The 27038-nt window shown below is 39.9% G+C and overlaps 1 protein-coding gene across 1 annotated transcript in view; it reads right to left on the reverse strand.

Annotated features, from left to right (window-relative positions):
- The window catches only part of LOC101348343 (transient receptor potential cation channel subfamily M member 3), a 623677-nt gene that overhangs the window by 128553 nt on the left and 468086 nt on the right, over positions 1 to 27038 (reverse strand). The window contains exon 9 of the mRNA XM_004375847.1: positions 24833 to 24905. Coding sequence (XP_004375904.1) covers positions 24833 to 24905 — 73 coding nt within the window. The remainder of the gene's footprint in view (positions 1 to 24832; positions 24906 to 27038) is intronic.

The following is a 27038-nucleotide window of genomic DNA, read 5'->3' on the forward strand; positions in this document are numbered from 1 at the left end:
GGAGTGGGGCCCCTAGCTCCATTCCTTTGACTGTATACGTTGGTTTTCTACTGTGAACAATGAAAAAATTAAGATGCGTACCCTTTTTCTTTTTCCTCTGCCACTCCATTTTAAATAGAAGCTTATCTTTTTATAAGATTATATTTTGTGTTTAACTGTGCTGTTAAATACGCTTATGCTTCTGTTACTAATTTTTGATTTGTCAGAGTCTTAAAATACATTCCTTCTTATAGCAGATGAATGGTACAGATGCTGTAATGAGGCAAAAAGCCTACCAGCTCCACATCCCTTCCGCTTTCCTCCTTTTCCTCTCAATGTTTTTCTTGTGTTATTTCTATCTTGTTATGGTAAGTGATATTTACAGTCCTTTGTGTTACTTAACTTTACATTGTTTTTTTTTTTTAAAAAAAAATCTTAGTTCTATTATATTCTTATATTAATGCTCACAATCAGTTCTTTTGCCAGAGTGTCCCCAGGTGTCTTTTGGTTGGTAGGTTGAATTGTTCCACAGCGCTGTTTTCAAGAGGGTTTATGGAAACAGGGTTGCTAGGCTTTTATGATTTTTTTTTTTTTACCTGTTTTTCAATAGTCTTTATATTTGAATGATATTGACTCCATGCAAAATCTGTTGCTTTATTGTCTCCTGCTGTTGGATGTTATTGTGGAAAGGTCTGGCCTGTGTGACTTGTCCACCCCATAACAGATTTGATCATTTATCCCGGTGACCCAAAGTATTCTTATTTTTCTTTGAAGTCCAAGAAAGCTACTAGGATATGTCTGGGTGTTGACCATTCTAGGCCAGTTTTTCTTGGTACAAGGTGGAGCTTTCAATATCTAGATCCAAAGAAAACTTTTTTTTTTTAAGGGACAAAACAGTTTTTCAAATTATGTAATTATATTTTAAAGTATTTGTTCTGATCCGTTATTTTGGTTTTCTTCTTTGGAGACACCAACTGTGCTTATGCTGGATTTCCATTTTCTGTCTTATGTAAATATTTCTCTGCAATCCTACTTAACTCTTTATTTTCTATTCGTTTTTGTTTTCTCTCCTCATTTTTATCCTCTTTTTCCTGCACTGGGTCTCTCACAGTGTTTATTTGCTCTTGTACCATTTTCCATTTCACTTGTAATTCTATGATAATTTTTTCCCCTCTATGCCTGAGTGCCGCTCACATTTGGTCTTTTTGCTGCCTCAACTTAGTTTTACCCGAGTCTTAGTGATTCAATGCTTCAAAGCGAGAACACTGAGTTTAAATTTTTTTTAAATTTTGTGGGGGAATGTTGAATCATAGTGTTCCTCTGCTTCTCAGAAACGTTCTTACAGAAGGTATTCTTCTGTTAACACTCTTTGTTCCTAACTTTTCTTTCTTAGACTATCTCTGTAGGCAGTCTGTGCTAGTCGCTTTTTCATTATTCATCGTTTTGTGAGTTGGGTATAATGGGACCGGGGTAGCATTCCAGGCTTTCTATTTTTCACAACTGGAAGGCTTTGTTTTCAGCTACCATAAAGACAAACTCCTTCCTGCAAGCATGCCTTATGAACTAAGTCAGGGCCAGAGGGACTCCTGACACCCCCAGCTCACTCTCATTCTTGCCATGCTGTTTCCGACAAAGCAGAGAACTTTCCACCTTAGGGTGTTCCTCACATATCCAGGAATTACGTACTTGTTTTCTGAGGACTGCCACTGCCGGTCTCCCTGTCCCCAGCTTTCACCCCTTCCTCCCACATAGTTCTGCATAGACAAATGTTTTGAATATATTTCCTAGTTTCATAAAAAAATGGAGTCTGTAGTTCCCCCCTGCCTCCTTTTCCTTGCTGGGTTTTGAAGCTTTCTAGGAGAACAGGGAAATGATGATGAGTTTATGTAGCCATGTCCACATTGGAAGTCTGGAAGGACTTCTTAGGTAGAAGGGTGACTTAACCAGAGCTGCATTCTTCGAATTGCAGCATGGGGGATGGATCGGAATGTGGAAAGTAAGAGCTAGGAAGATCCTTTAAGAGACTATTGCAGTAAATCCAGCCAGAAGGCCTGATGGTGGTGAGTGAGGAGGTAAAAGGAAGGAATAGACTTGACAGATACTGTGGAGGCAAAATTACCCAGAATTAGCAAGAGTTTGCTTGGACAAAGTAAGGAAGTTGATGGAGGCTGTCATGGATTGAATTGTGTCCCACAAACATATCTAGCAACTTGGCTAGGTCATGATTCCCAGTACTGTAAGACTGTGTGTTGTAAATGTTACCACTATGATGTAATAAGATGGATTAGTGGTGGTTGTGTTGATGAGGTCTACAAGCTTAGATAGTGTCTTAAGCCAATCTCTTTTGAGATATAAAAGAAAGAAGCGAGCAGAGAGACACGAGGGAACTCACACCACCAAGAAAGCAGTGCCGAGAGTAGAGTGTGTCCTTCGGACCTGAGGTTCCTGCGCCGAGATGCTCCCAGACCAAGGGAAGACTGATCACAAGGGCCTTCCTCCAGAGCTGACAGAGAGAGAAAGCGTTCCCCTGGAGCTGATGCCTTGAATTTGGACTTGTAGCCTACTGGACTGTGAGAGAATAAATCTCTCTTTGTGAAAGCCGTCCACTTGTGGTATCTCTGGTATAGCAGCACTGGGTCACTAAGACAGAGACTCTAAGCCTAGATAACTGGAAGAATGGTGGCTACATAAACAGACGATCAGAGATCAGCTCTTGGGAAAAAAAATTAATCGGTAGAATTTGAGGTGCCTCTTGACACCCAAGGGAGTTGTCTAACAGGCAATTAGAAAAAGGGGTGGGGGGCAGGGAGAGAAGGTAGGGGTAGAGGCAGACCTGAAAGTTATTCATACAGACGCGATAGTTGAAACCATAGATCTTTGAGTCTGGCATAAAGATGGAAGAAAGAAGAGTGACCAGAGAAGGAGACAAGGGAGTGATCAGAAAGGCAGAATACTCAGTATCTCTGACACTAAAGAGACACCTAGCTGCTAGGCATTTTACATGTATTATCTCATTTGATGCTCACAACAACTCTGTACAGCCAGTGTCTTTATTCTCGCCCTATCGGTTGGAACACAGAGGCTCAGAGAGGCGGAGTAACATACCCAGACTTTAAACTGAGGTCTGCCCTTATTGTAGGAGGAGTTGCAGTAAGGAGTGGGTAGAATCAACAGTGTCAAAAGTTGCAAAGAAGGTTCAGTAGGGTGATCATTTGTTTTTCACCCTGAGAGTTGCTGAATAATTGATTGTCAGTAGAGGCTGTGAGCCCTCACTGGGATAGTACATAAATAAACAAGGTCAAGGGTCTCATCATGGACCTGCTTGACAGGTGGGGGGAGAGGGACAGGGCAGGATTTGTTGACCTTCCAATGTCCTCCCTAGTGCCATGATTCTATAATAAACAAAGGATGATGACACCCATTCCCATAATAATGCTGAGGAACAATTCTTCTTACTGGAGTTTTTGGACCTTTTCTTGTCTTCCCTAAAGAATCCTGTCTGGATTAAATATCCTTCCTAGGGATTTTGTTCATTTCCACCAATTTACTTTGTTTGTAAATGTTGCAACCAAATTCGATAGGGTCTCTTGTCAATGAGAATCCATTCATCCGTTCGTTAAAAGACATCAGATCCTCTGCCTATCTGAAAACCACTAAGGAGGAAGGAAACTAGCGGAGAGACCCCTTCACGTGACCTGGGTTGCTAGGATACACCTTCACTCTTCTTCCAGAGTGGAGAGGCTGCCTACCCTTAAGAGCCTTTTAGGAGTGTGGCTGCTACATCTGAGCAACAGCAAATTAAAGGTCTGAAACATACACATAAAAAAGATGCGGTCTGTACATAATTTATTCTTTGCTCTATTTTCTCACCCTGAGAGATATATTTTCCTCTTGGTAAAATAACTTTAGATAAACCCCCAGGAGAAAGTTAAAAGGAATCAGGAAAATCGGATTAACTTTAGCTGAAGAAACATCTATTTGGCTTTTCCAGGACAAACAAAACAGGCAGCGGAGTGAAAGCAGCCCTTGGTGGGAAGACGAGATTTTCATTATTGGTTCATCGTTGTTGTGGTTGTTAGCTGTCTTCCAGTCAATTCTGTGACAGAGTGGTACTGCTCCATAAGGTTTTCAAAGCTGTGACCTTTTGGCAGCAGATCACCAGGACTTACTTCCAAGGTGCCTCTGGGTGGGTTTGAACTGCCAGCCTTTCGGTTAGTAGTCCAGCATTTAACCATTTGTGCCACCCAGGGACTCAGATGTTTTATCTTTAGTAAATAAAAATGATAATGATAACTAACATTTCTTTCATGCTTACTTTATGCCAGGAACTGTTTCTAAGTGTTAAAGTATTTAATTCTCACAAGAACCTGTGAAGTATCATTATCTCCATTCTACAGATGAGGAAACCGAGGCACAAAAGCTTGTCCAAGGTCAAGTAGCTAGGAAGTGCTAGGGATTCAAACCCAGGCAGCCTGGCTTCAGAGCCAAAATTCTTGATGTCTTCATTTTGCTGCCTCTGAGGTTGAGAAAGTGGTTTTAGGGGCAGCCTTTAGGGAAAAGAGCTGGGTTGCCAGTTGGTTTCATCTACTCAGCAAATTTTATTGAGCTCCAGTTCTCTGCCAGCATTTGTTGTAGACACTGGGCAAACAAGGTTGGACCAGAGCCTTGACTCTCTCCTGGCTTCTCCCTTGGGTTCTACTAGTGAGTCTCTGTTTTAGACAGAGTCCCCTGAAGGCTAACTAAGAGCCTATGCTAGATTCTGAAGTGATTCAGAATGAACTCAATCTTCTTAAATTTCCTTTGGAACAGCACAGGTTGGTTCTAAATTGAACTCCCCTCACCCCTTCCTAGCCCCATTCATTCCAATCATTCCATCAGTATCATCACCCCTCCCTGCTAGACCTGTTAAAACAAACAACAGTTGCTGTCCAGTGGATTCCCACTCATGGTAACCCTGTGTGTTTCAGAGCACAACTGCGTTCCACAGGTTTTCACAGGAGTCCACTTTAAGTGATTATGCTGTAAAAACGAATATTTATAAAACAGTGAATTAGGTGATACTTATTTTAGAAAAGTATTCTCTTTTACCTTCCCTTAATTGGAGCCATGGTGGCCCAGTGGTTAAGAACTACAGCTGCTAACCAAAACGTCAGCAGTTCAAATCCACCAGGCGCTCCTTGGAAACCCTAAGGGGCAGTTCTACTCTGTCCTATAGGGTCCCTACGAGTTGGAATCGACTCAGTGGTAACGAGTAAAATGGGGGTGCTCCAGCATTAGGTCACTTATCCCTGGTATTAGGACTGATGTGGGCAGTAGCGCTTCAGTAGTTGAATTCTCATCTTCCGTGTGGGAGATTCAGGCTCAGTGACCTCCAGTGAAGCCACCACTGTCTGTCAGTGGAGGCTTAGGTGTTGCTATGATGCCGAATAGGTTTCAGCGGAGCTTCCAGACTAAAAACCCTATGGATCACAAAGGTCTGATCCCAGTGTGCGTGGGGTCAGCGCAGCTAGCAACGACAACATTAGGACTGATAGATACGGCCTCTTGGAGAACCGAGTGAGACACCAGCAGATGGCAGCTGCCTGGCTCAATTCTGGTCCATGGCAGGTTACCATTTACTGGATAGCAGATGAGTGGCAAGAATAATATAAGCAGTAACAACTTCTTTGGGTGGAAGAGAAAGAGTACTGAGCGTATTATTAACTTCCTGTAGCCCATCTGAGGAGCCCTGGTTGGGAAAGTTCCTTAATCTCTCCAAGCTGTGGTTTTTTCCTACGTAAAACGAGGTCAGTATTATCTCCCTCACAAGATTACTTTGAAGATTAAACAGGATAATAAGTGGAAAAAATGTTTTGTTAAAGCACTGTGCAAATATGATATTAGTGTTAGTCTCTTACATATTCCCGACAATAAATTTTCCAGTCAGGCTGACAATGCTATCGCCCATGCATATGTACCTGGAGGAGAACAATTACCAGCCAGACTATTTTTACTGTTTCTGTTGTGGCGATGTGAATAATTAGGTGTCACTGAATTTTCATAAAAGGATACTTACTATATAGTGAAACAGTAATTCTAAGAGTTAAGTACAGTCAGTCCTTAAATTACCCAGGGCTTATACACATGGCAGTCCCCAGGTGGTGCAAATGATTAACGTTCTCTGCTGCGAACCAAAAGGTTGGAAGTTTGAGTCCACCCAGAGGTGCCTGGGAGGAAGGGCCTGGTGATCTACTTCTAAAAAATCAGGCTACTGAAAACCTAATGGAGTAGTGCTCTACTTTGACATACATGAGGTTGCCATGAGTCAGAGTCTACTAGATAGCAACTGGTTTATACACATGGCGGAATTGGCAGTGGGTGTTGGGAGTGGTTCTCTTTTGGAGCTTGTGGCTTCAATCAAATGCTACTTTATATTGAGGTTTTCTCTTTAGATACTCCCTTAAGTGAGTTGAAGCTCGTGGGCCCTAAGATATAAACAAGATGAGGTAAATTTGTTATAATGCAAGAGTCAGAATTTAGATACACATGTTACGTGTGAAGTGTAAGAATGTGAATGTAAGTGATTTGAGAAGATTGGTGGTATGTTTCTGCTTGGGCAGCCTAGGCATGGACACTGGGTGTTGTCCATAAGAGCCACCACCACACCCAATTATGGTCATAAAAGGAAGTCTGTCTGGCGCCCTCCTGAGGCTGCCTAGTGTAATAGGACATCCCTCAGGCCCAGTGCTCCGTGTGGCACCTGCTAACCTCATCCCTGCACTTACCCTGAGCAGTGAGTGCTGACTCTGGGCTCCTCAGGGACTGGAAGTTCTCCTCCTCTCAGCACGTGTACCCTGAGAGTAAGATGGACTCTTACTCTCCCCTGGGCCCCTATACTTCCTAGCCACTGGGTCTACGGGTGGCAGCAGGTGCCAATAAACGTTTGTTTTGTCTTTCTCTTATTTATTGGGTCTGAGTTTTCTGTATAAGGGCTCATTCAGTTTAGAACCATTCTTGGTTTCATTTTCAAAGCTGGGATATTAGACTTTTACAGACTAAAGTATACAAAAACTTCACAAAGTTAGTATTTAAACATATACCCTGTCTATATGGTTATATTTGCCAGGAGTTGCTACTATAAATATTATACCATTTCCTCATGTTCTAACAACATAATGCAAGCAGGAAAAAAAAAAAAAAAAAAACCAGAATTATATGGCTTCTTCTTTCATAACATTGTAAAGCACCATAATATTTCCTTCTCTGCTGACTTATCTAGAAGGATGTGGCCTCTTTATTGGGCCATTTTTTCAATAAAAGAGGACAACACTCTACCAAAGTTTCCCGTTAACATGTTAAGACTTTATGAAATTGATGCTGTTTTATGTACAATACGCAAAGTTGAGAAACATGTTATGAACCAAAACTGAGAGAGTAGGAAAAAATTCTATTATTCTGCTTGCTTTTACAAAAAATAATATTTTTTGTGTTTTTTGGTGAAAGTTTAAAACAGCAAGTTAGGTTCCTGTTTGACAATTTCCACACAAATTGATCAGTGATATTGGTTACATTTTTCAGATTGTGTCAACATTCTTTTTAATTGTATGCCTGCTTTTGGCATGACAAAAGGGAATTCACTTACATAGCTACATGAGTAAAATATTTGCATCTTCCATACTGACATTTTTTAACAGGATTCTATAACAATAACACTGAGCCCTGTTTGAGAACTAGGTAATCCAGGGACCATGTGTGTCTTCATTTTTATTAAAGTTATGCAGGTACAGTGTTTAGAGAGCCATATATTCCTACAAGGTTTGTTATGAAAAATCAAAACCGACTCATTCCTCCTTACTCAGAGGCAACCACTTTCACTTCCTGTAGCCGATCATTTTGGTTCTTTGACGAGCCCTGGTGGTACAGAGGTTACATGATCGACTGCTAACTCAAAGGGCAGTGGTTCGAAATCACTAGTGGCTCCGAGGGAGAAGATGTGGCCGTCTCCTTCCGTAGAGATTTGCAGCCTCGGAAACCCTATGGGGTCACTACGAGTAGGCACCCACTCTACGGCAGTGGGTTTGGCTTTGGTCGTGATAGCTGGCCTTGGAATACGGCCACATCTCCCAGCATCCACCCCCTTGTGCTATCTCCTCCCACAATGAATCCAGGCTGGTCTTGTGACTTGCTTTAGCCAATAGAATGGAGCAGAAGTGACGCCATGCCGATTCCAGGCTTAAACCTTAAGAAGATCTGGCAGCTTCTGCTTTTGCCTCCCACGTCTGGTACAGAACTGTCACCTTGGGTCTCCCTGCCTCATCACCTGGGGGATTTCCGGCACGTTTCCCCCGTGCTGGAGCTCCTGTTTCTGTGTTGCGTGCTTCCTGTTTCTTGGTTTCCTCTTTCGTTTTAGTGGAGCACAACCCCCCCATAATTTCGCAAGAAAAGAGTTCATGGAAGTGAATTTTTTTTACAACTCATATCTGACACTGCCTTCTATCTTCGCATGTGGGTGGTAGTTTAGATATAAGATTCTAGATTACAAATTAATGTTCTCCGGAATTTTAAAGACACTGCACAATTGCATGATAGCTCTCTACAGCGTTGTTTGGAAGTCTAAAGCATTCTGGCTCCTGGTCCTTTGCATGTGACATTTTTTCTCCTCTCTGGAGGCTCTTAGGAGATATTTATATGTATATATATATACATATATATATGTGTGTGTGTATGTATATATATATGTATATATATGTGTGTATATATATATATACCCACACATATGTATACACACACAGATATATGTGTATATATATGTGTGTATGTATATGTAATATATATACACACATACATATGTATATGTCTTAGTCATCTAGTGCTGCTGTAATAGAAATACAAGTGGATGGCTTTAACAAAGAGAAATTTATTCTCTCACAGTCTAGTAGGCTACAAGTCCAAATTTAGGGTGTCAGCTCCAGGGGAAGGCTTTCTCTGTCGGCTCTGAGGAAGGTCGTGTTATCAATCCTCCTTTGGTCTAGGAACTTCTCTGAGCAGGAACCTCAGGTCTAAAGGACATGCTCTGCTCCCAGCACTGCTTTCTTGGTGGTAGGAGGTTCACCTGTCTCTCTGTTCGCTTCTCCCTTTTATATCTCAAAAGAGATGGACTTAAGACACTATCTAATCTTGTAGACCTCATCAGTATAACTGCTGCTAATCCATTTTATTACATCATAGTGATAGGATTTACAATACACAGGGAAGTCACATCATATGACAAAATGGTAGACAATCATACAATACTGGGAATCATGGCCCAGTCAATTTGATACACACATTTTTGGGGGGACATAATTCAATCCATGACAGTATAAATATATATAGGTATATATATGTATATTTATGTATGTAGGTATATATATTTATGTATATAGGTATATGTATGTGTGTGTGTATACACATATATATATATTTGTCTTCTGTGTTCTGCAACATCATGATAATACAACTTGGCGTGGCTCTATTTTTACCCATTGTGCTGGGCACTCATTTAGCCCTTACAATCTGGAAACATGTCTTGGGGTCCTGGAACATCTAGATTTATTACATTGATGATTTTCTACCTTCTGTTCTGTCTTTTTCTTTTAATATTTCTGTCTGTACTTTCTGGAAGGATTCTTCAAATTTATTTTTTAAATCTTCCATTCATTTTTAATTTGATGTTATCATTTTTTTTAACTTCAAAGAGCTCTTTTTAGTTTTCTAAAAAAATTAAGTAATTTACAGAACACTTTTTCCATGGTTAAAAGATTTTCTTTGATTTTTCGGAGGATATTAATGATTGTTTTGGTGAAGTTTCCTTGTTCATCAATAGGATCTGTTTACTCCAAGTTGGATTTGTTTGTTTCAATCTCTATTTTCTGTGTTAGAGGTCTTTCCTGTGTGTCTGGTAATCCTTGGCTATCTGTTCATATTTAAGAGTGGGGCACTAAATAGCTGATTGGAAGCCCTGAGGTTATGAGTGGAGATTATCAACTGTGAACTTCATTGTAAAATACGTGGTTGGTCTTAGATGGGAGGTCTTGGATATTAGTATCTTTAGGTCTTTTCTCTTTGGAGGATCAAATGTCACAGAAAAGTTTCTTCCAGTCTCCTGCCTGAAGGATGAAGACCTGGTCACCAGTGTTCTGGGAGCCACGGGGAGGAAGTGGGCTGGATGTTAGCGTCCGATATGCAGTCATTTCTTTAACCCCGTTTTCAGTACTGTAGCCCAGTCCTTACCTTGTGCCTGTCGTCCTCTACTTCAGAGAATCTGTTTTACCCTCTTCAGAGAATAAATCTTTACTTTGTGGTTGGAGAGGGTTTTGGAGAGTAAGGGAGATGATATGGCATTCTGGCTGCTTATTAAAACAGACTTTCAACAAATTGTTGTATATCTGCCCTGTCTTTATTCCCACTTAATGAGGTTCGGCGTGCACCAATTTCTGAGCCTTTTGGGTATTTTGAACTGTAAATAAGCTTGGTGAAAGCTTAGTATCGGTCTAAGTTTTCTATTCTTCCAGGCTTAGAAATGGCATATATCCCTTCTGATCAAATCCCATTGGTTGAAGCACAGTCACATGGTCCTAACATCTCTGCAAAGGAGGCTGGAATATTTAGTCTTCCAGTTTGCACATAAGAGAAATCAGTATGGTGAACACAAAATATTGTTTCTGCCACAATGCTTTTAATAAAGAATCCCTTACCTAGGGAAAGGAGCCCTGGTGGTGCAATGGTTAAGCACTCGGCTGTTCACCAAAAGGTTGGCGGTTCAAACCCACCAGCTGCTCCACGGAAGAAGGATGTGGCAATCTGCTTTCATAAAGATTACAGCCTTGGAAACCCTATGGGGCTGTTCTACTGTGTCCTATAGGGTCGCTATGAGTCAGAATTGACTCAATGGCAGTGGGTTTTGGTTTGGTACCTTATGGAGTGCAATTCTATTCTGAAACACAAGGGGTTGCCGTGAGTCAGAACTGGCCCGATGGCAACAAGTTTGGTTATTTGGTTACTCTTGTTTTTGAGGGGTTCAGAGGAGAATAACAGTTGATTCATGTGTTCAATAACCATATTTATCTGGTAGTCTTTATGTACATTTTTATGTACAGAGGAAAGTTTAGTCATCATTGATCATCCAAAACATGTCAAAAGTGGGGGCAGTCCTTCATATCTGGTCCTGGCCATAAATGCCCAGGATGCAGAGCAAGTGTTCGGAACTCAGACAACATAGATCCATGCCCAGGCTCCAACAATTACTAGCTGTGTGTCCTTGGCCAAGATATTTAGCGCCTCTGTTCCTTGGTACTTAGCCTCTCTGTGCCTTTTCCTCAACTGTAAAATGGGTGATAATGGTAGCATCTGCCTCATTGCAATAGTGTGAGGATTAAATTACTTAATACTTATATAGTGTTATTTTAATTATTATTGCTATCATGTTAGTTTTATTATTGTTATTGCTGTTATTTTCATTAATGGAAATAACCCTTTTTGAATTGTGATGCTGTCAATCTTTTGAACTGCCCTGCTTTCAATATTGCATTGGGCAAATCTGCTTCAAAAGACCACTTTACAGTGTTAAAAAGCAAAGATGTCACTTTGAGGACTACGGTGCACCTGACCCAAGACATGGTATTTTCAGGCGCCTCACGTGCGTGTGAAAACTGGGCAGTGAATAAGGAAGACCAAAGAAGAATTGATGCCTTTGAATCATGGTATTGGCAAAGAATATTGAATATACCATGGACTGCCAGAAGAACGAACAAATCTGTCTTAGAAGAAGTACAGCCAGAATACTCCTTGGAAGCAAGGATGGTGAGACTTTGTCAAGTATTTTGGACATGTTTTCAGGAAGGACCAGTCCCTGGGGAAGGACATCATGCTTGGTGGAGGGCCAGTGAAAAAGAGGAAGAGCCTCAACGAGATGGATTGATAGATACAGTGGCTGCAACAATGGGTTCAAACATAGTAATGATTTGAGGATGGCGCACGACTGGGCAGTGTTTCATTCTGTAGTTCATAGGGTTGCTATGAGTCGGAATTGACTCAATGGCCCCTAACAACAACAAAAACAGCTGCCAATCTGCATGATTATGTATTTCTGACCATAAAATGATTGATTTAATGAATGAAGCTGATTCATTGCTCTAAAGCAAGACTGTGAGGAAAACATGATTCCACAGTCCTGCTGGGAAGTCAGCAGTGATGACTTATTCACAAGCTGAGAGTAGTTCAAAGCTTTTGGTTTGCAATTAGCCTAATGTGCAGATCATTGAACACATTTCCTGCCCCTGTGCCAATTCTCAGGAATGAACAAGTCATAGAGTGAAAGGATGTTTAGTTTCTGTGTAACAGGGGCCAGGAATGACCACATCTGTCATAAGGACTGCCAGCATGGGGCAGGGAAGGGGCAATGAACACGGGACCTGGGGTCTGAAGACCTGGATTCCAGTTGTCTTTCTTCCGAACACCAGCAGAGACCTCTCAGTTTCCTTGTTAAAACTATTTCAAGATCTGTGGGATATACAGTTTCCCACCCACATTTTCCATCTCTCAGGTTTCTTGATTCTCTACATTTCCTACTCAGAGTCCTCCAGTGAGGACTTGTGTAATGGTGAAAAATGAAAGAAATATTAGTTGGCACAAAATAGCTGGCATATCAGGCTTAAATGGTAGCTAGTGCATCCAGGAAGTGTGATTGGGTAAAACTTTTGTGTCTTTTGACTTTTGTTATGCTAGATAAGCCTTGTAAGCATATTTATGGTTTCCTATGTGATAGTTAGGGGGCCCTTGTGGGTTTTTTTTTTTTGTGTGTGTCATATTTGGAAAACTAGAGGTGACCAGTGTAACCAAATGGAAGGCACCCTACAATTAGTCCTGCCACCCATGACCGCTGGGCCAGAGAGGTGCTCACCAATCATGGCTTCAGCATACCCCCTGAGTTTTGAGGTAACCTTTATTTTCACGTAATATTTCTCAAATCCACATTACCAACCAAAAATTTAAACACACTTAATGACTCAGCATGCTTCCATTAATGAGGACATATAATATCAACAAAAAATTCACAGAACATAATTGGGTCCTGAATTAAAAAAGAGGAGGTTGGACTATGATATTTATGGCTCTGTCCAACTTTAAAAATGTACAATGTGACAGTCTTATCGGCATGAACATAACCTTGAAAATCTGGTAAAAATGGCTTCCCAGAGTCTGCAGACTTGGGGACCCTGGTGTTCATTGTCCTTAGAAACACTTGACCCTACATGCCTAGCCTTTCCTGCTGGTGGCTACGGCCCTGAAGCAAGGAATATTTTACTAGAAAACGAAAGACTTGTGTTCAAACCCCACTCTCTCACCTACTACCTATATGAAGCGAGCTGAAAAAACTAGCCTCCTAAAGGTTGGCACCAGAACTCCTCTTAGGGAGGAGACTGTCTTTGTAAAAATACCTTGAAAAGTTTCATGAGTCAAAGAGCCCTTGAGGGCGGGAGGCAAAGTAACAGTGAACAGGAACTAACTGCTCAGTTTAAGAGAAGAAGAGGAGTTTGCTTTTACTCTTAAAAGGAAGAGTGAGGAAAAAGAATAGTGGGAGAAGGAGGAAGAAAGGAGGACTGTAAGGTAGTGTAAAACTGAGGACGTCATGGGTGAAGGATCCATGAACAATCCCCCTGTGTAAGGTAGCCAAAGGATGTCTTAACGTTGGGCTTGCTTGCTGTTCAATTTGATGTTGTTTGCATTATTGTGAAATAAACATCTATTCTGGTCCTCTTTTCAGAGAAATCTTCTATGATGTGTACTGCCTGCTTTTCATAAGTGAATTTTGCCTTTTGTTTTGGAACTGTGGAAAGGCTGAGTTTTACATTTGGACTAATATGATGAGGAACAGAAATAACACACATAGAATCAGGAACCCAAAGGTAGAGGTGATCCAGAGAATTTAAGTACTTCAGGAATTTGGAGAAATCTTGGGAAGGGTGTAAGATTTGTATTTTTGAAGGTGATTGACTTGAAAGGTGAGAGGTCACCATAATGAAATTTCAAAGGGTAAAGAGGCCCTAGCCTATGTCTAGGTTGTTCATGTGACTGTAGCTAGTGGTTGAGTCCTTGGGTGGTGCAAATGGTTAATGCACTCAGCTGCTAACTGAAAGGTTAGAAGTTTGAGTCCACCCAGAGGCATCTCAAGAGAAAGTCCTGGAGACCTACTTCTGAAAAATGAGCCATTGACAACTCTATGGAGCACAGTTCTCCTCTGACACACATGGGGTTGCCATGAGTCGGAACTGATTCAATGGCAATTGGTGGTGGTAAAGCTAGTGGTTGATTGATTTGGGACTCAATTTCACTTCTTTCAGTCAATGGTTATTTATTTTATTCCTACCGTATGTCAGGCATCGTACTGGGTGCTAGTATACAAAGAAGACAAAGACATAATCCTTTTCCTTAGAAAACTTCCTATTTGGAAGATGGGTCTGTAACCGGGGCGATCGTACTTCCCAATTTGCCTGGGACATTCTTGGTTTGTTCCAGTTGTTCTGGCGTAAATTATTAATACAGCTCACTTTCATGCACAAGAAAGTCTCAGTCTGGAGATAAATTTTCTGGTAACCATTCCACAGAATTCTTATGAAGATTATGTGATAAAATTTATATGAAAATGCTTTGTGAATTGTAAAGCATTATACAAATAAAAGGGATTAAGAGACTTAAGTTCTTTTATTGCATTCTCCTATGAGAGACAAACAGAAATGTCTAAACTGCCATCTACCTTAGTCCTTGTTATTGCTATGAGACCTATTTGGATTTGCAAGAAAATAAACCTGCCAGAAAATTAATTTCGTTTTAAGGCACCTTGGCATGTGCCCAACCATTTTTCAGACTAAACGCCTTTGTGTGGTCTGTTCTGTACCCTTACCTGTATGTTTGAGGGGTTAGATTTTCTCTATTGTGTCCTTAGAAATTTAGTATTTTATAATTCTGATAGGTTTTGAACATGTGGGACTGCCCAGTGTCCTAGGATTTTTTAAAGCCTGTTTTAGCAGGAAAAGGGTATGAACTACTATGTGTTAAGTATTTACCATAAAGAAAGCATAGTGCCTGCCCTCAGGGAGCTTCCAGTCTAATTTCCTTGTGTCCCCATGTCAACCCTCATGAGAGACATAGCAATTCCTCTCTTCACAAGGAAGAAAACTGAGCCATACAGAGATTAAAAAGCTTGGTTAATGCCACAGTTAGTAAAGAATTGATTTAAGTATATAGCTAATCTTATCCCAATGCCTGTTCATCCTTCATTCATGAGTTCACCAAATATATGCTGAATACTGAGTCTGTGTCAAGCACTGTATATATGATGGTGAATAAAGCAGATGTGGTCCCTGCCCTTATTTCTAGTTTGACATCATCATCAGTCAGGCCACTGTTTCTTAAATAGATTTTTCCAGGTACTGTGGTAAAAGTCCTTTATCTGCATTATTGATTAAAATTGTTATAACTGTATGAAGGAGATATTATTATGATAACCAGGGCCTAATGAGGTTAAGCAATTTGTGCAATCAGGGAGTAGTGATGCTTTGAGCATGGTCATTATTCTCGTTGTTACAAGGCCCTTTTGCTGAGTGATCTCATTATAGTAAGTGCTGTACTGAGGGGCTGTGGATGTTGGTGAAGGATGGTGTGGGAGGGGCCAAGTAGAGAAAGCCTGGAGAGATTTACATTTTACAGAATCATTTTTTGTAAGCAGTAGACCTTGGTTCTGGGGGAAAAGTGGTAAGAATGTTATCTCCTTTAAAATTTTTGGCTAAGGAGGGCTGTGGGAACCATGGTCTCGGGGAACATCTAGCTCAACTGGCATAACACAGTTTATAAAGACAATGTTCTACATTCTACCTTGGTGAGTAGTGTCTGGGGTCTTAAAAGCCTGTGAGCAGCCATCTAAGATACTCCCCTGGTCGTACCCCTTCAGGAGCAAGGGAGAATGAGGAGAACAGGATACAAGGAAAAGATTAGTCCAAAGAACTAGTGGACCACAGCTACCAAGGCCTCCATCAGACTGAGTCCAGTACAGCTAGATGGTGCCTGGCTACCACCACTGACTGCTCTGACCAGGATCACAACAGAGGGTCCTGGACAGAGCTGGAGAAGGATGTAGAACAAAATTCTAACTCACAAAAAAAGACCAGATTTACTGGCCTGACAGACTGAAGAAACCCCGAGAGTATGGCCCCCAGACACCCTTTTAGCTCAGTGGTGAAGTCACTCCCGAGGTTCACCGTTCAGCCAGGGATTGGATAGCCCCATAAAACAAAACGGGACTAATGAGGCACAGCAGTCCAGGGACAAGGACTAGAAGGCAGGAGGGGACAGGAAAGCTGGTGATAAGGAACCCAAGGTTGAGAAGAGACAGTGTTGTCATGTCGTGGTGTTGTTAACCATTGTCATAGGGCAATATGTGTACTAACTGTTTAATGAGAAACTATTCTGTAAACCTTCATCTAAGGTACCTAAAAAAAAAAAAAAGAATTATCTATGTGAGATCAAATTGACAACAGCAACTCAAAAGGTTTGATGGCAAGCCTAGGGGGCAGTGAGTTGAAGATAATGGTGATGGAATAATTTGGAGAAGGATAGTGAGAATAGCAGCACAACTGGAAGAATGTAATCCATGTCACTGAATTGTACATGTAGAAACTTTTGAAATGGTATAACTTTGGCTATGTATATTTTCACCAAAAAAAACGGTCCTCCAAGTCAAGAAGGGAGTGTTGACATGTCATGGGGTTGTTAACCAATGTTGTAAAACAATATGTGTACTGACTGTTTAATGAGAAACTATTTGTTCTGTAAACCTTCATCTAAAGTACAATAAAAAAAATTAAAAATAAATATTTGGTCAAAATCATCAAGTACAGGTCATTAAAGCTGAAAAAGGCAATAGTTAATATAATAATTATCAATATGTAGTAAATAATGTTAATAAATTACATATTTAGGTCTACCTGAAGTAAACTTTGTAAGCATGCCTTGGTGAGTGTCTGAACCCTGATTAGTATGCATTTCACCTAGTTCCTGTCTTTATCTACTGAATGAAGAATTTTTTTCCTGGTATAATACATGAATTTTGAGGTGCTTGCATTTGAGGCAAATCTGACACCATCTGCCCCTCAGTGTTTTTTTTTTATTTAATTGCCTTCAGTCTCACCAGTACCCTTTCCTGCCTCTCTTTCTGGCCACAGAGGCCGTTTTGGTTGGTAACTCATAACTGTGTGACTTGGGTGAGCTGAGTCTCCCACTTCCCAGTCACAGAGGTTCTCTGAAATCATTTGCCACAGTGATGGGATAAGGGATGGGCAATGGTCCAAGGCAAGCAAATCCATCTCTTCCCTGTGACTTTTATGTTGTAATTGCCAGGAAAGATGGGTCTTTTTTGATTGGGATTTGTTCAGCTGATTGGGTGTGAGCTCAGTGCTGTCCATAGTCTTTTGCACAACATGGGTAGGGACGAACGTCTGAGAGATAGAGTGCAGACCCTGATGACATCATTTGAGCCCTGGATCCCGCTTGCCTGAATGCGGCTTACCCTTAGACTTCTCTATTTATGTGAACCAACAGCTCCATTTTTACTTATTTTTGCTGGAGGTAGTTTGAACTGTGCTTCTGTCATTTGTAACTTAAAAAAAATCCTGATTGAAGCACTATTCCACTGATTATCTAATCTTTAGAAATAAAACAAGTGTCAGCTCAGACTTTTTCTTGCCACTGCATTGGGTGGAATTGTGGGTATTCCTGCTTTCATCTGAAGATACTGCATATATGTAACTAAGGCTCTCTGGCAGCCGAGTGCTTCGGTGCTCGGGGAGTTTTAAGGACTGTTAAGCACTCGGATGCTGCTGGAGCCACAGGGGAAATACCTGATATCGCTGTGGCAATGAGGGGCCAGAGAATCCTGGACACCCCCAAGCCTCAGTAAGTGTAATAAACAAAATTGAAAAGAGGTGAAGAGGCCTGAGTTCAAGCTGTGGCTCTGCCATTGACTTGCGGGATAATCTAGGAAACATCTTTTAGACTCTCTGGCCTCAGTGTTCCAGTCTTTAAGATGCGTGGGGTAATGTGGCTTCAGGGTGGCTTTGAGATGAAGTAATAAAAGGTGGGTGGCAGACATAAGTTTTGGAGGGGGCTATACCTGGAATGGAGCCCTGGTGGCACAATGGTTAAGTGTTCAGCTGTTAACCAGAAGGTTGGCAGTTCGAATCCACCAGCTGCTCCTTGGAAACTCTGTGGGGCAGTTCTACTCTGTCCTCTAGGATTGCTATGAGTCAGAATCGACTCAGTGGCAACGGGTCTGGTCTTGTCTGGTATACCTGGAAGGGGAGTTCCTGGGTGGTGCAAAGGATTAACACACTTGGCAGCTGACTGAAAGATTGGAGGTTCAAGTCCACCCAGAGGCATCTTGGAAGAAAGTCGTGGCAATTTACTTCCAAAAAATCAGTCACTGAAAACCCTATGGAGCACACTTCTTACAGTGATACACGGGGTTACCATTAGTCAGAGGTGACTTGATGGCAACTTGTACTTTTGTGCCTGGACCCCAACTGCTGATGGCCACTTTGTCCTGTGACATCTAAGTTAAAGGTGTGACTGAAGTGCTAAAATGGACTACCACCAGACAAGTGCATTTGGGGAAGCCAATTCTGCAAGTCAAAGGACACAAGGAAGATTAAATTAAATGTAGTTTGAAGCAGAGAAAGCCTTGGTATAAATACTTTTGTAAAGACTCTACACTGTAAAACCTACCTGGTGAGTTTAGTTCCGAACTGAAATACTTTGCTATTCTCCAGTGGTGTACCCTACACAGTAATGCCCTCCCTGTCCTCTTATGCCTAAAATAAACTGAATATGTCATGCATTTTGACGTTGTTGGTCTCTTTTGAACACAATTTCATATACTTCTTTTTGTATAATACTTAATAAGTATGGCAACTTTGCATCTGATATAAACAAGGAAAACATGAATATTGATGTCTCTTTTTCGGTCTTAAGAAGGATAGCTAAATAGTAACAGGTTAAGAAAATAACATTAAAAGGAAAGCATGCCTGCATGTGCTGTATAAAGCTGCCTACACGCAGGAAGGGGTGGGCAGCAAGGATTGAACACATAATTAGAAAAAAATTTTTATTTTCAAAGCAGGCCCATAATAAATTCCCATAAAACCCATTTGTGAATCATCTGAAATTATGTAATGCAGCTTCTCAGTAAACATTCTAGAAGTCAGTGGCTTATGAGATCTACATGATGCAGAGAGTTACTGGACATAAACCGAACCCGCTACTGTGGAATCGATTCTGACTCATAGTGACCCTATAGGACAGAGTAGAACTGCCCCATAGGGTTTCCAAGGCTGTAAATCTTTCCGGAAGCAAACTGCCATGTCTTTCTCTCGTGGAGCGGCTGGTGGATTCAAACTGCTGACCTTTCAATTAGCAGCTGAGTGTTGAACCACTGCACCACCAGGGCTCCTTTACTGGACATAAGCTACTACAAAATATATACCAAATTTTTCTTCTTCTTCTTTTTTTTTAATTAGGGATTGGGTCAGCATTTTTAAAAATAGTTAGAAAGATGAAGTGCTTATTGATATTAGTACTAGTTTGTGATAATGGAAGCATGCTTTCAGAAGTAGCTCCAAAACTTTAAAATACATTTAAAAATTTTATCTACCTTTATTTCCAGTTTTGTTTTTTTTAAGATACAGTTTTCAAGAAAGATGGGTCAGAATACAGTACTCTTATTCATTGCCTTGTATTATCAAAGACATTCTTATTGCGTTTTTTTCTAAAGCCAGACGGATCATATTGGCTATTATTTGGGCATTTTAATTTTTATTTAAAATGTTTTTCTTTTCATTTTAACAAATTTACAAATGCATATCTTAAAAAGTTGTCCTCCTCCCCCTGTATCTGCAAGTAATTAATTAGTCTATTTAGTTTTGACAGTATTAATTATTATGTCTGAGGAACAGAAACACACAAAATGATTGATGCCAGATAATTATCTCTGAAATGATTGTACAAGTCCAAAGGAAATTATTTCCTACAAATTGTGTTCTTTTAGTTGTCCATACAGTTACCTTTTGCTTACACTCCCCAGTGTTATTTCTAACATTTCTTAGATCAGTGGTGAGCAGCCATTATATAATTTATACAGATCTTTCCTGTGCCTCTGTATAGTTCTTTGGTTACATCTATACCTGGACTTTACAATTAATTCGATAAGATGCTATCTTGATTTTTGTCATTTGACAGAAAATAATTGGGGAGTTTTCTTGACTACATCTCCTGCTCAGATTCATAATGTATGTTAGCATATCTTTTTTTTTTTAATCCTTTAACACTTCTTAAAAAACTAAAATCCATACTCAGTTCAGTTTTCCTTATTTTATTTACCTGATGTCCTTTTTTTTTTCCTGCTCCAGGATCCATCTAGAGTACCAACATTACATTTTGTCACCATGTCTCCTCAGGCTCCTCTAGGTTGTGGCAACTTTTCAGACCACCCTTTTGTTTTTTATCACCTTGACCGTTTTGAGGAGGAACATACTGTTTTTGTGCTCTATTTTAGCTCTTTTAAAATATTTTCCAGTAAACAAGTAAGCAATAAATAATTAGACTCTCCCCATGCCTCAGATGACCTTCTTTAGCAATGAAGAGTAACCACCCCCCAAAAAATTTCTCATTTATGAAAGACAGCCATTACCACATATTATACTTAAGTGCACGTATATGATTGGGAGAGTGTACTGAACATGACTTGACGTTATATTTAATCCAAGGTCTGTGAGAAAAGATAATAACGTTGTAGGTCATTTTATCCACAGGAAGTGTCAACAACTCCCAGCTTACAGAAGGCGTGAGCAGATTTACTCAGCCTGGAGCAAGAGGGATGTAGATAGGATGGGAAGGCTAAGAGGGCAGGCTGGTGAACACCAGAAGTTTGTTAAGGTAGGTTTGGGATCCTCTCCAGGGCAATCTTCTCTGGTTGCTTATGATTTAGGCAGGGCCTGGCTGAGAGAAGGAGGTGGACAGAGAGACTAGGTGACCTCCCTAGATTTTTGAGTTACTCTTCCCATAGAACCTCTCAAGGTGTCTACAGTCCAGAGCTATTCATGACATCAGATCTGTGTCGAGTAGGGTAGTTGAATTTGACACATAAAAATACAGGACTACCAGTTATGTCTGAATAAGTATGCTCCATGTAATATTTGGGACATGCTTATGCTGAAAAATTGTTGTTTACATGAAAATTCAAAGTTCCCTGGGCATCCTGTATTTTGTCTGGCAACTCTGCCTCTAAGCCATTTCCTTGACCTTCCCTGTGTATGTGTGGTGAGGGAGGGAGACTAAAAGGAGGAGAAGGGTGAAAATTAAATTCTCTAACTTCGGACCAGCACTGTCTGAGAGCTGTTACATTAACAGGAAGGACAAATGTGACGTCGACCATTCTCAAACTACCCTATGTCAGCATGGAACATTATATCACTGAAATACCATTCTCTCTTCTCCTCTTTCTCTCTTCGAGAAACAGATACCTAATAAGCCCGTATCATGTAAACAATTTCCTTTAATATATACGAATCTTGAAGAAAATAAAAGCCAAAGGGATCAGAAATAGGGAGCAACAAAGGTAACATTTTCCCCACAGACACGTGGTGTCCTGTCTTTTCTTTTGGGGGGAGGGTAGGAGTGGGGGTTTTGTATTTATGGACTGGTGGTTAGCTTTACAGCTCTCTTTTTCCTATCTTCTGGTTTTCTAAGGTGATGAGGAGAGTTAAAAGTGGACTGCACAAATATTTCTCACGTATTAGATATCAAAAACTAAATATAATTATAAAAAATGTGTTAAACCATGTTAAGCGTCCTATCCATGATTTAAAAAAATACACAAGAAGAATAAGTTAACAAAATAAAGACTTCGAAACTGATATAAATAATCTCTTGACCTCCAAAGAAGTCAGCAAAATTATTATGTTTGATACTCTTCTTGAGTCAACTGGGTCAGCATTAGAGAGCATTTAAAAGCCTTTGCAAAGTACAGCTGACACACCATAATCTTTTAATGGCATAAATTCCCATTAGCATCAACTGCTGCATAAAAATGTTCATTACAGTGATTAGAAATGTTAATTTCTTCAAGCAATCATAATTTCCTTTAATCTTCTATGGCAGTGTTTTTTAAACTGTGGGTTATGACCCATTAGTGGGTTATGAAATCAATTTAGTGGGATATAATCAGCATTAAAGATAGAATAGAGTAGATTAAAACAGAAAATACCCAATTTCATTGCACATAGTCAATGGAAATATTTCATAATGCCTTAATTTCAATATACGTATGTATAAGTACTTGGTTATAATATAAAATATTTCTTATGGTGGGTCATGCTCAAAAAAGTTGAAAAACAAATTCTAAGGCTGACACAAGAAGTGAAGCACAATTGTAAGTCTCACAGGTTGGTGAAGGAAGAAGAAAATATTTTCAATAGAAGATACTATGAAGAAGACCAACATGTTTTTACCAACAATTGGGTCGTTTCCCTATTTGCTATGAGTTTTGATTCAAGGTCATAAGTGTCATGCTTCACTTCTTTTAAATGGGATAGAGATGCCTTGATGGTGTATGTCAGTGTGGGCTATGGGCCCAGACTCAGACTATCTCTGCCACTGACTGGCTGGCTCATCTTAGGCATGTTACTGAATTGCTCTGTGCCTCAATTTTCTCATCTATAAAATGGGGCTTTTAATAAACAGGTCTCATTGAATTGTAAATATTAAATGAATGCGTACCTAGAGTCCACCCAACAGTGTTTGACACATAGCCAGTCCTCAATAAATGTTAGGTACCATCGTTATTACTTTTTCTTATCTTTATGTAAGAATACCATAGACAGCTACTTGCCTCAAACTTTTATTTTTGTCTCTGATAAAAGGAGAATAGGGACCAGAGTATAGGGTGTGGCTCAGCCCATGCATGGTCTCTTGATTCTTCTCTCCAATGTATGTAAGTTTTAGTTCATTGAAAAGAAATGCTTTAGAGCAGAGGTTTGTTCTTAACCGGGGACACATGGACATACTTCGTGGGATTGTAAACCTCCTGGAATTGTGATCAGGATTTTGAGTGAATGTGCATATACACATTTGGGAAGTGGGTGGAGAGGACTGACAGCTTCTCTTGTCAAAGGGGGTCACATGTGGTAATAGTGGACAGAGGTAGACACACCTAGGCCTAAGTCCAGTTTCTAGTAATTAGCATTGTAACTTTAGCCAAGTTACTTAACCTCTTGCAGTCCCATTTGCCCAGTCTGTAAAATGTGGATTAAAAGTAGACCGTATCATATATAGTTGTTGAGATAATTAATGTTTACAGCATTTGTAAAGAGCTTAGTACATTGGCTGGTACATGATGGCTACTCAAATAAATAGTAAGAGAAGGGCAGGTAGACTGGAAATGAGAATACAGTGGTTGCTGTTCTGAGTTTTAATTCCCAAAGTTAACCCATTCATTCCTTCATTTATTCAACAAACATCGACCGAGTGCTGCCATGTGTTAGGGACTGTGTGAGGACTTGATGAACGAGACTATTTTCTGCCCTCACAGAGTTTCCAGTCTAGGGAGACTATACACAGGCAATGACCCACTGGGTGATAAGTGCTACAGCTGGCAAAACGTAGGGGCACGGGAAGTTGTAGGAGATATTTTGAATCTAGAACCGGCTTCAACAATGTTCATGGTTCTGTTTTGACTTACACGTCCAGTTTTCATTTCAATACTGAACAGAGGCAATTTCCTTTTGCATATTTTAATGCTGAATAGAATTAATCAAATGTAGTAGACTTATTAAGGCACATTTAGGATGGGATTTGATCTGAAGAATCTAGAGAAAACTGTTCTTCTCTTGGATATGGCTCCAAGGATAAGGATGTGTACTGACATCTCTTTATAACATTGAGACTAGACAACAGGACAAATACCCACCTTATACATGAAAATCATATAACCCAGGGTATTTCTATTTTTGCTTTGACATCTAAGAATCTTACAGTTAAATTTAATGCTCAATTTTAACAAGCATGGAAGTCTAATTTTTTGGGTTTCTTTCTTTCTTTCAATGGTTTTTGATTTTCCATTTTTTAATGTCTTATTGTATGTGTGTGTATACACACACACACATATATATGCACAAAACCCCAAAACCAAACCCACTGCCATCGAGTCGATTCTGACTCATAGTGACCCTATAGGACAGAGTAGACCAGCCCCATAAGGTTTCCACAGCTGTAACCTTTACAGAAGCAGACTGCTACATCTCTCAGAGCGGTTGGTGGGTTTAAATTGCCAACCTTTCGGTTAGCAGCTAAGCACTTTAACCACTGTGCAACCAGGGACCTATATATGCACACACATATATATGCCTAGACAGAATATGTATTTAAATCTTCTATTGTAAGCCATATCAAATTGTTTTTCAAATAGATGGGGTAATAATAATTATTAACCTCAAATAACTTAGTGGCTTACATGTTACATCAGCCTTTTACTTTATATATATTTTATGATTCAGTGGATATAATATGAATAGTTGTATATTTAAACCCTGTAAAATTGAGCCACACTGCAGTAGGTCTATTTTAGTAGAATTTAATAGCATTAACAGTGTCTTATAGGAGATATCTTCATATTATCAGTGAATGGATATTTCATGGTATTGAGATAGTATCCACTATCAGGAGACATAAGGTTGTTGTATTAATCCGTGTAAGTTATTTTTGCACTCTTGGGACACAGAAACAGTTTTACCTTTGAGTAAAGCTGTCAGGATAGCTAAATCAATGTCCTGATGTCCTTCTGATCCCATCCGAAATACCGTTATCTGCAATTTGAGACAAGGTGACAATTAGCAATGCATTTTTTCCCCAAAAGAAACTAAATTAATGAGACCACATCTACACACAGACTACCTTCATATCTGTGAGCTATATTCTTGACCACAGGGCAAGCACACATAACAAGAACCTAATGAAAGTGCTCTTGCTCTGTAAATCACTGAGAAGGAGATGCCTTAGTAGCATCTGAACAGAGACTACCTTTCATAATTACATTGGATATGATTACAACAAGTAGAAATTAGAGACCAAAGAATGTGTCCTCTGCTATCATTTCAGTTTTAAAATTATAACTTTCAGGATTTACAAAAATGTGTAAGTCTTAAACTGAATTGAAAAATAATTGTTTTGAAATAGCAGGTTAGTATGCTCTTCCTCACGCATCTGTCAGTTTGTCGTACTGTTGTGGTTTGTGTGTTGCTAGGATGCTGGAAGCTATGCCAACAGTTTTTCAAATACCAACAGGGTTTCCCATTGTGGACAGGTTTCAGTGAAACTTCCAGACTAGGAAAGACTAGGAAGGAGAACTTGGTAGTCTACTTCTGAAAAAATTGACCAGTGAAAACCTTATGAATAGCAGCAGAACATTGTCTGATATAGTGCCAGAAGATGAGCCCCTCAGGTTGGAAGTCACTCAAATTATGACTGGGGAAGAGCTGTCTCCTCAAAGCAGAGCTGACTTTAATGATGTAGATGGAGTGAAGCTTTCGGGACCTTCATTTGCTGATGTGCATGACTCAAAATGAGAAGAAACAGCTAAAAACATCCATTAATAATCGGAGCATAGAATGTACAAAGTATGAATCTAGGGAAACTGGAAGTCTTCAAAAATGAAATGGACCACATAAAGATCAATATCCTAGACATTAGTGAGCTGAGATGGACTGGTATTGGCCATTTTGAATCAGACAATCATATGGTCTACTATGACAAATAGAAGAGGAATGGCATCTCATTCATCATCAAAAGGAGCATTTAAGATCTATTCTGAAGTACAACGCTGTCAGTGATAGGATAGTATCCATATGCCTACAAGGAAGACCAGTTAATATGACTATTATTCAAATTTGTGTACCAACCACTAAGGCCAAAGATGAGGATGTTGAAGATTTTTACCCACTTCTGCAGTCTGGAATTGATCAAACATGCAATCAAAATGCATCAATAATTTCTGACGATTGGAATGCAAAAGTTGGAAACAAAGAAGAAAGTTGGAAACTGTGGCCTTGGTGATAGAAACAATGCCGGAGATTGCATGATAGAATTTCACAAGACCAACAACTTCTTCATTGCAAATACCCTTTGTTAACAACATAAACACCGACTATACACTTGGATCTCACCAGATGGAATCACAGGAATCAAATCGACTATGTCTGCGGAAAGAGACAATGGAGAAGCTCAGTAATATCAGTCAGAACAAGGCCAGATACTGACTGTAGAACAGACCATCAGTTGCTCATACGCAAGTTCAAGTTGAGGCTGAAGAAAATTAGAACAAGTCCACAAGAGCCAAAATACAACCTTGAGTATATCCCACCTGAATTTAGAGACCATCTCAAGAATAGATGTGACGCATTGAACAATAATGACCAAAGACCGGATCAGTTGTGGAATGACATCAAGGACATCATACAGGAAGAATGCAAGAGGTTGTTAAAAAGAAAGAAAAGACTAAAATGGATGTTAGAAGAGACTCTGAAACTTGCTTTTGAATGTAGAGTAGCTAAAGCAAACGAAAGAAATAATGAAGTAAAAGAGCTAAACAGAATATTTCAAAGGGCGGCGGCTTGAGAAGACAAAGTAAAGTATTATAATGAAATGTGCAAAAACCTGGAGTTAGAAAACTAAAAGGGAAGAACATGCCTAGCATTTCTAAAGCTGAAAGAAATGAAGAGAAAATTCAGGGCTTGAATTGCAAGTGTGAAGGAAAATATCAGTATATAAATAGCAAGATATCGACAGGGAACCGCCAGAAATTCAAGCTGGATTTAGAAGAGGACGTGGAACCAGGGATATCATTACTGATGTCAGATGGATCCTGGCTGAAAGCAGAGAATACCAGAAAGATGTTTACCTGTGTTTTATTGACTATGCAAAGGCATTCCACTGTGTAGATC

Source organism: Trichechus manatus, unplaced genomic scaffold (assembly GCF_000243295.1).
Source record: "Trichechus manatus latirostris isolate Lorelei unplaced genomic scaffold, TriManLat1.0 scaffold00038, whole genome shotgun sequence".
NCBI lineage: Eukaryota > Metazoa > Chordata > Mammalia > Sirenia > Trichechidae > Trichechus > Trichechus manatus.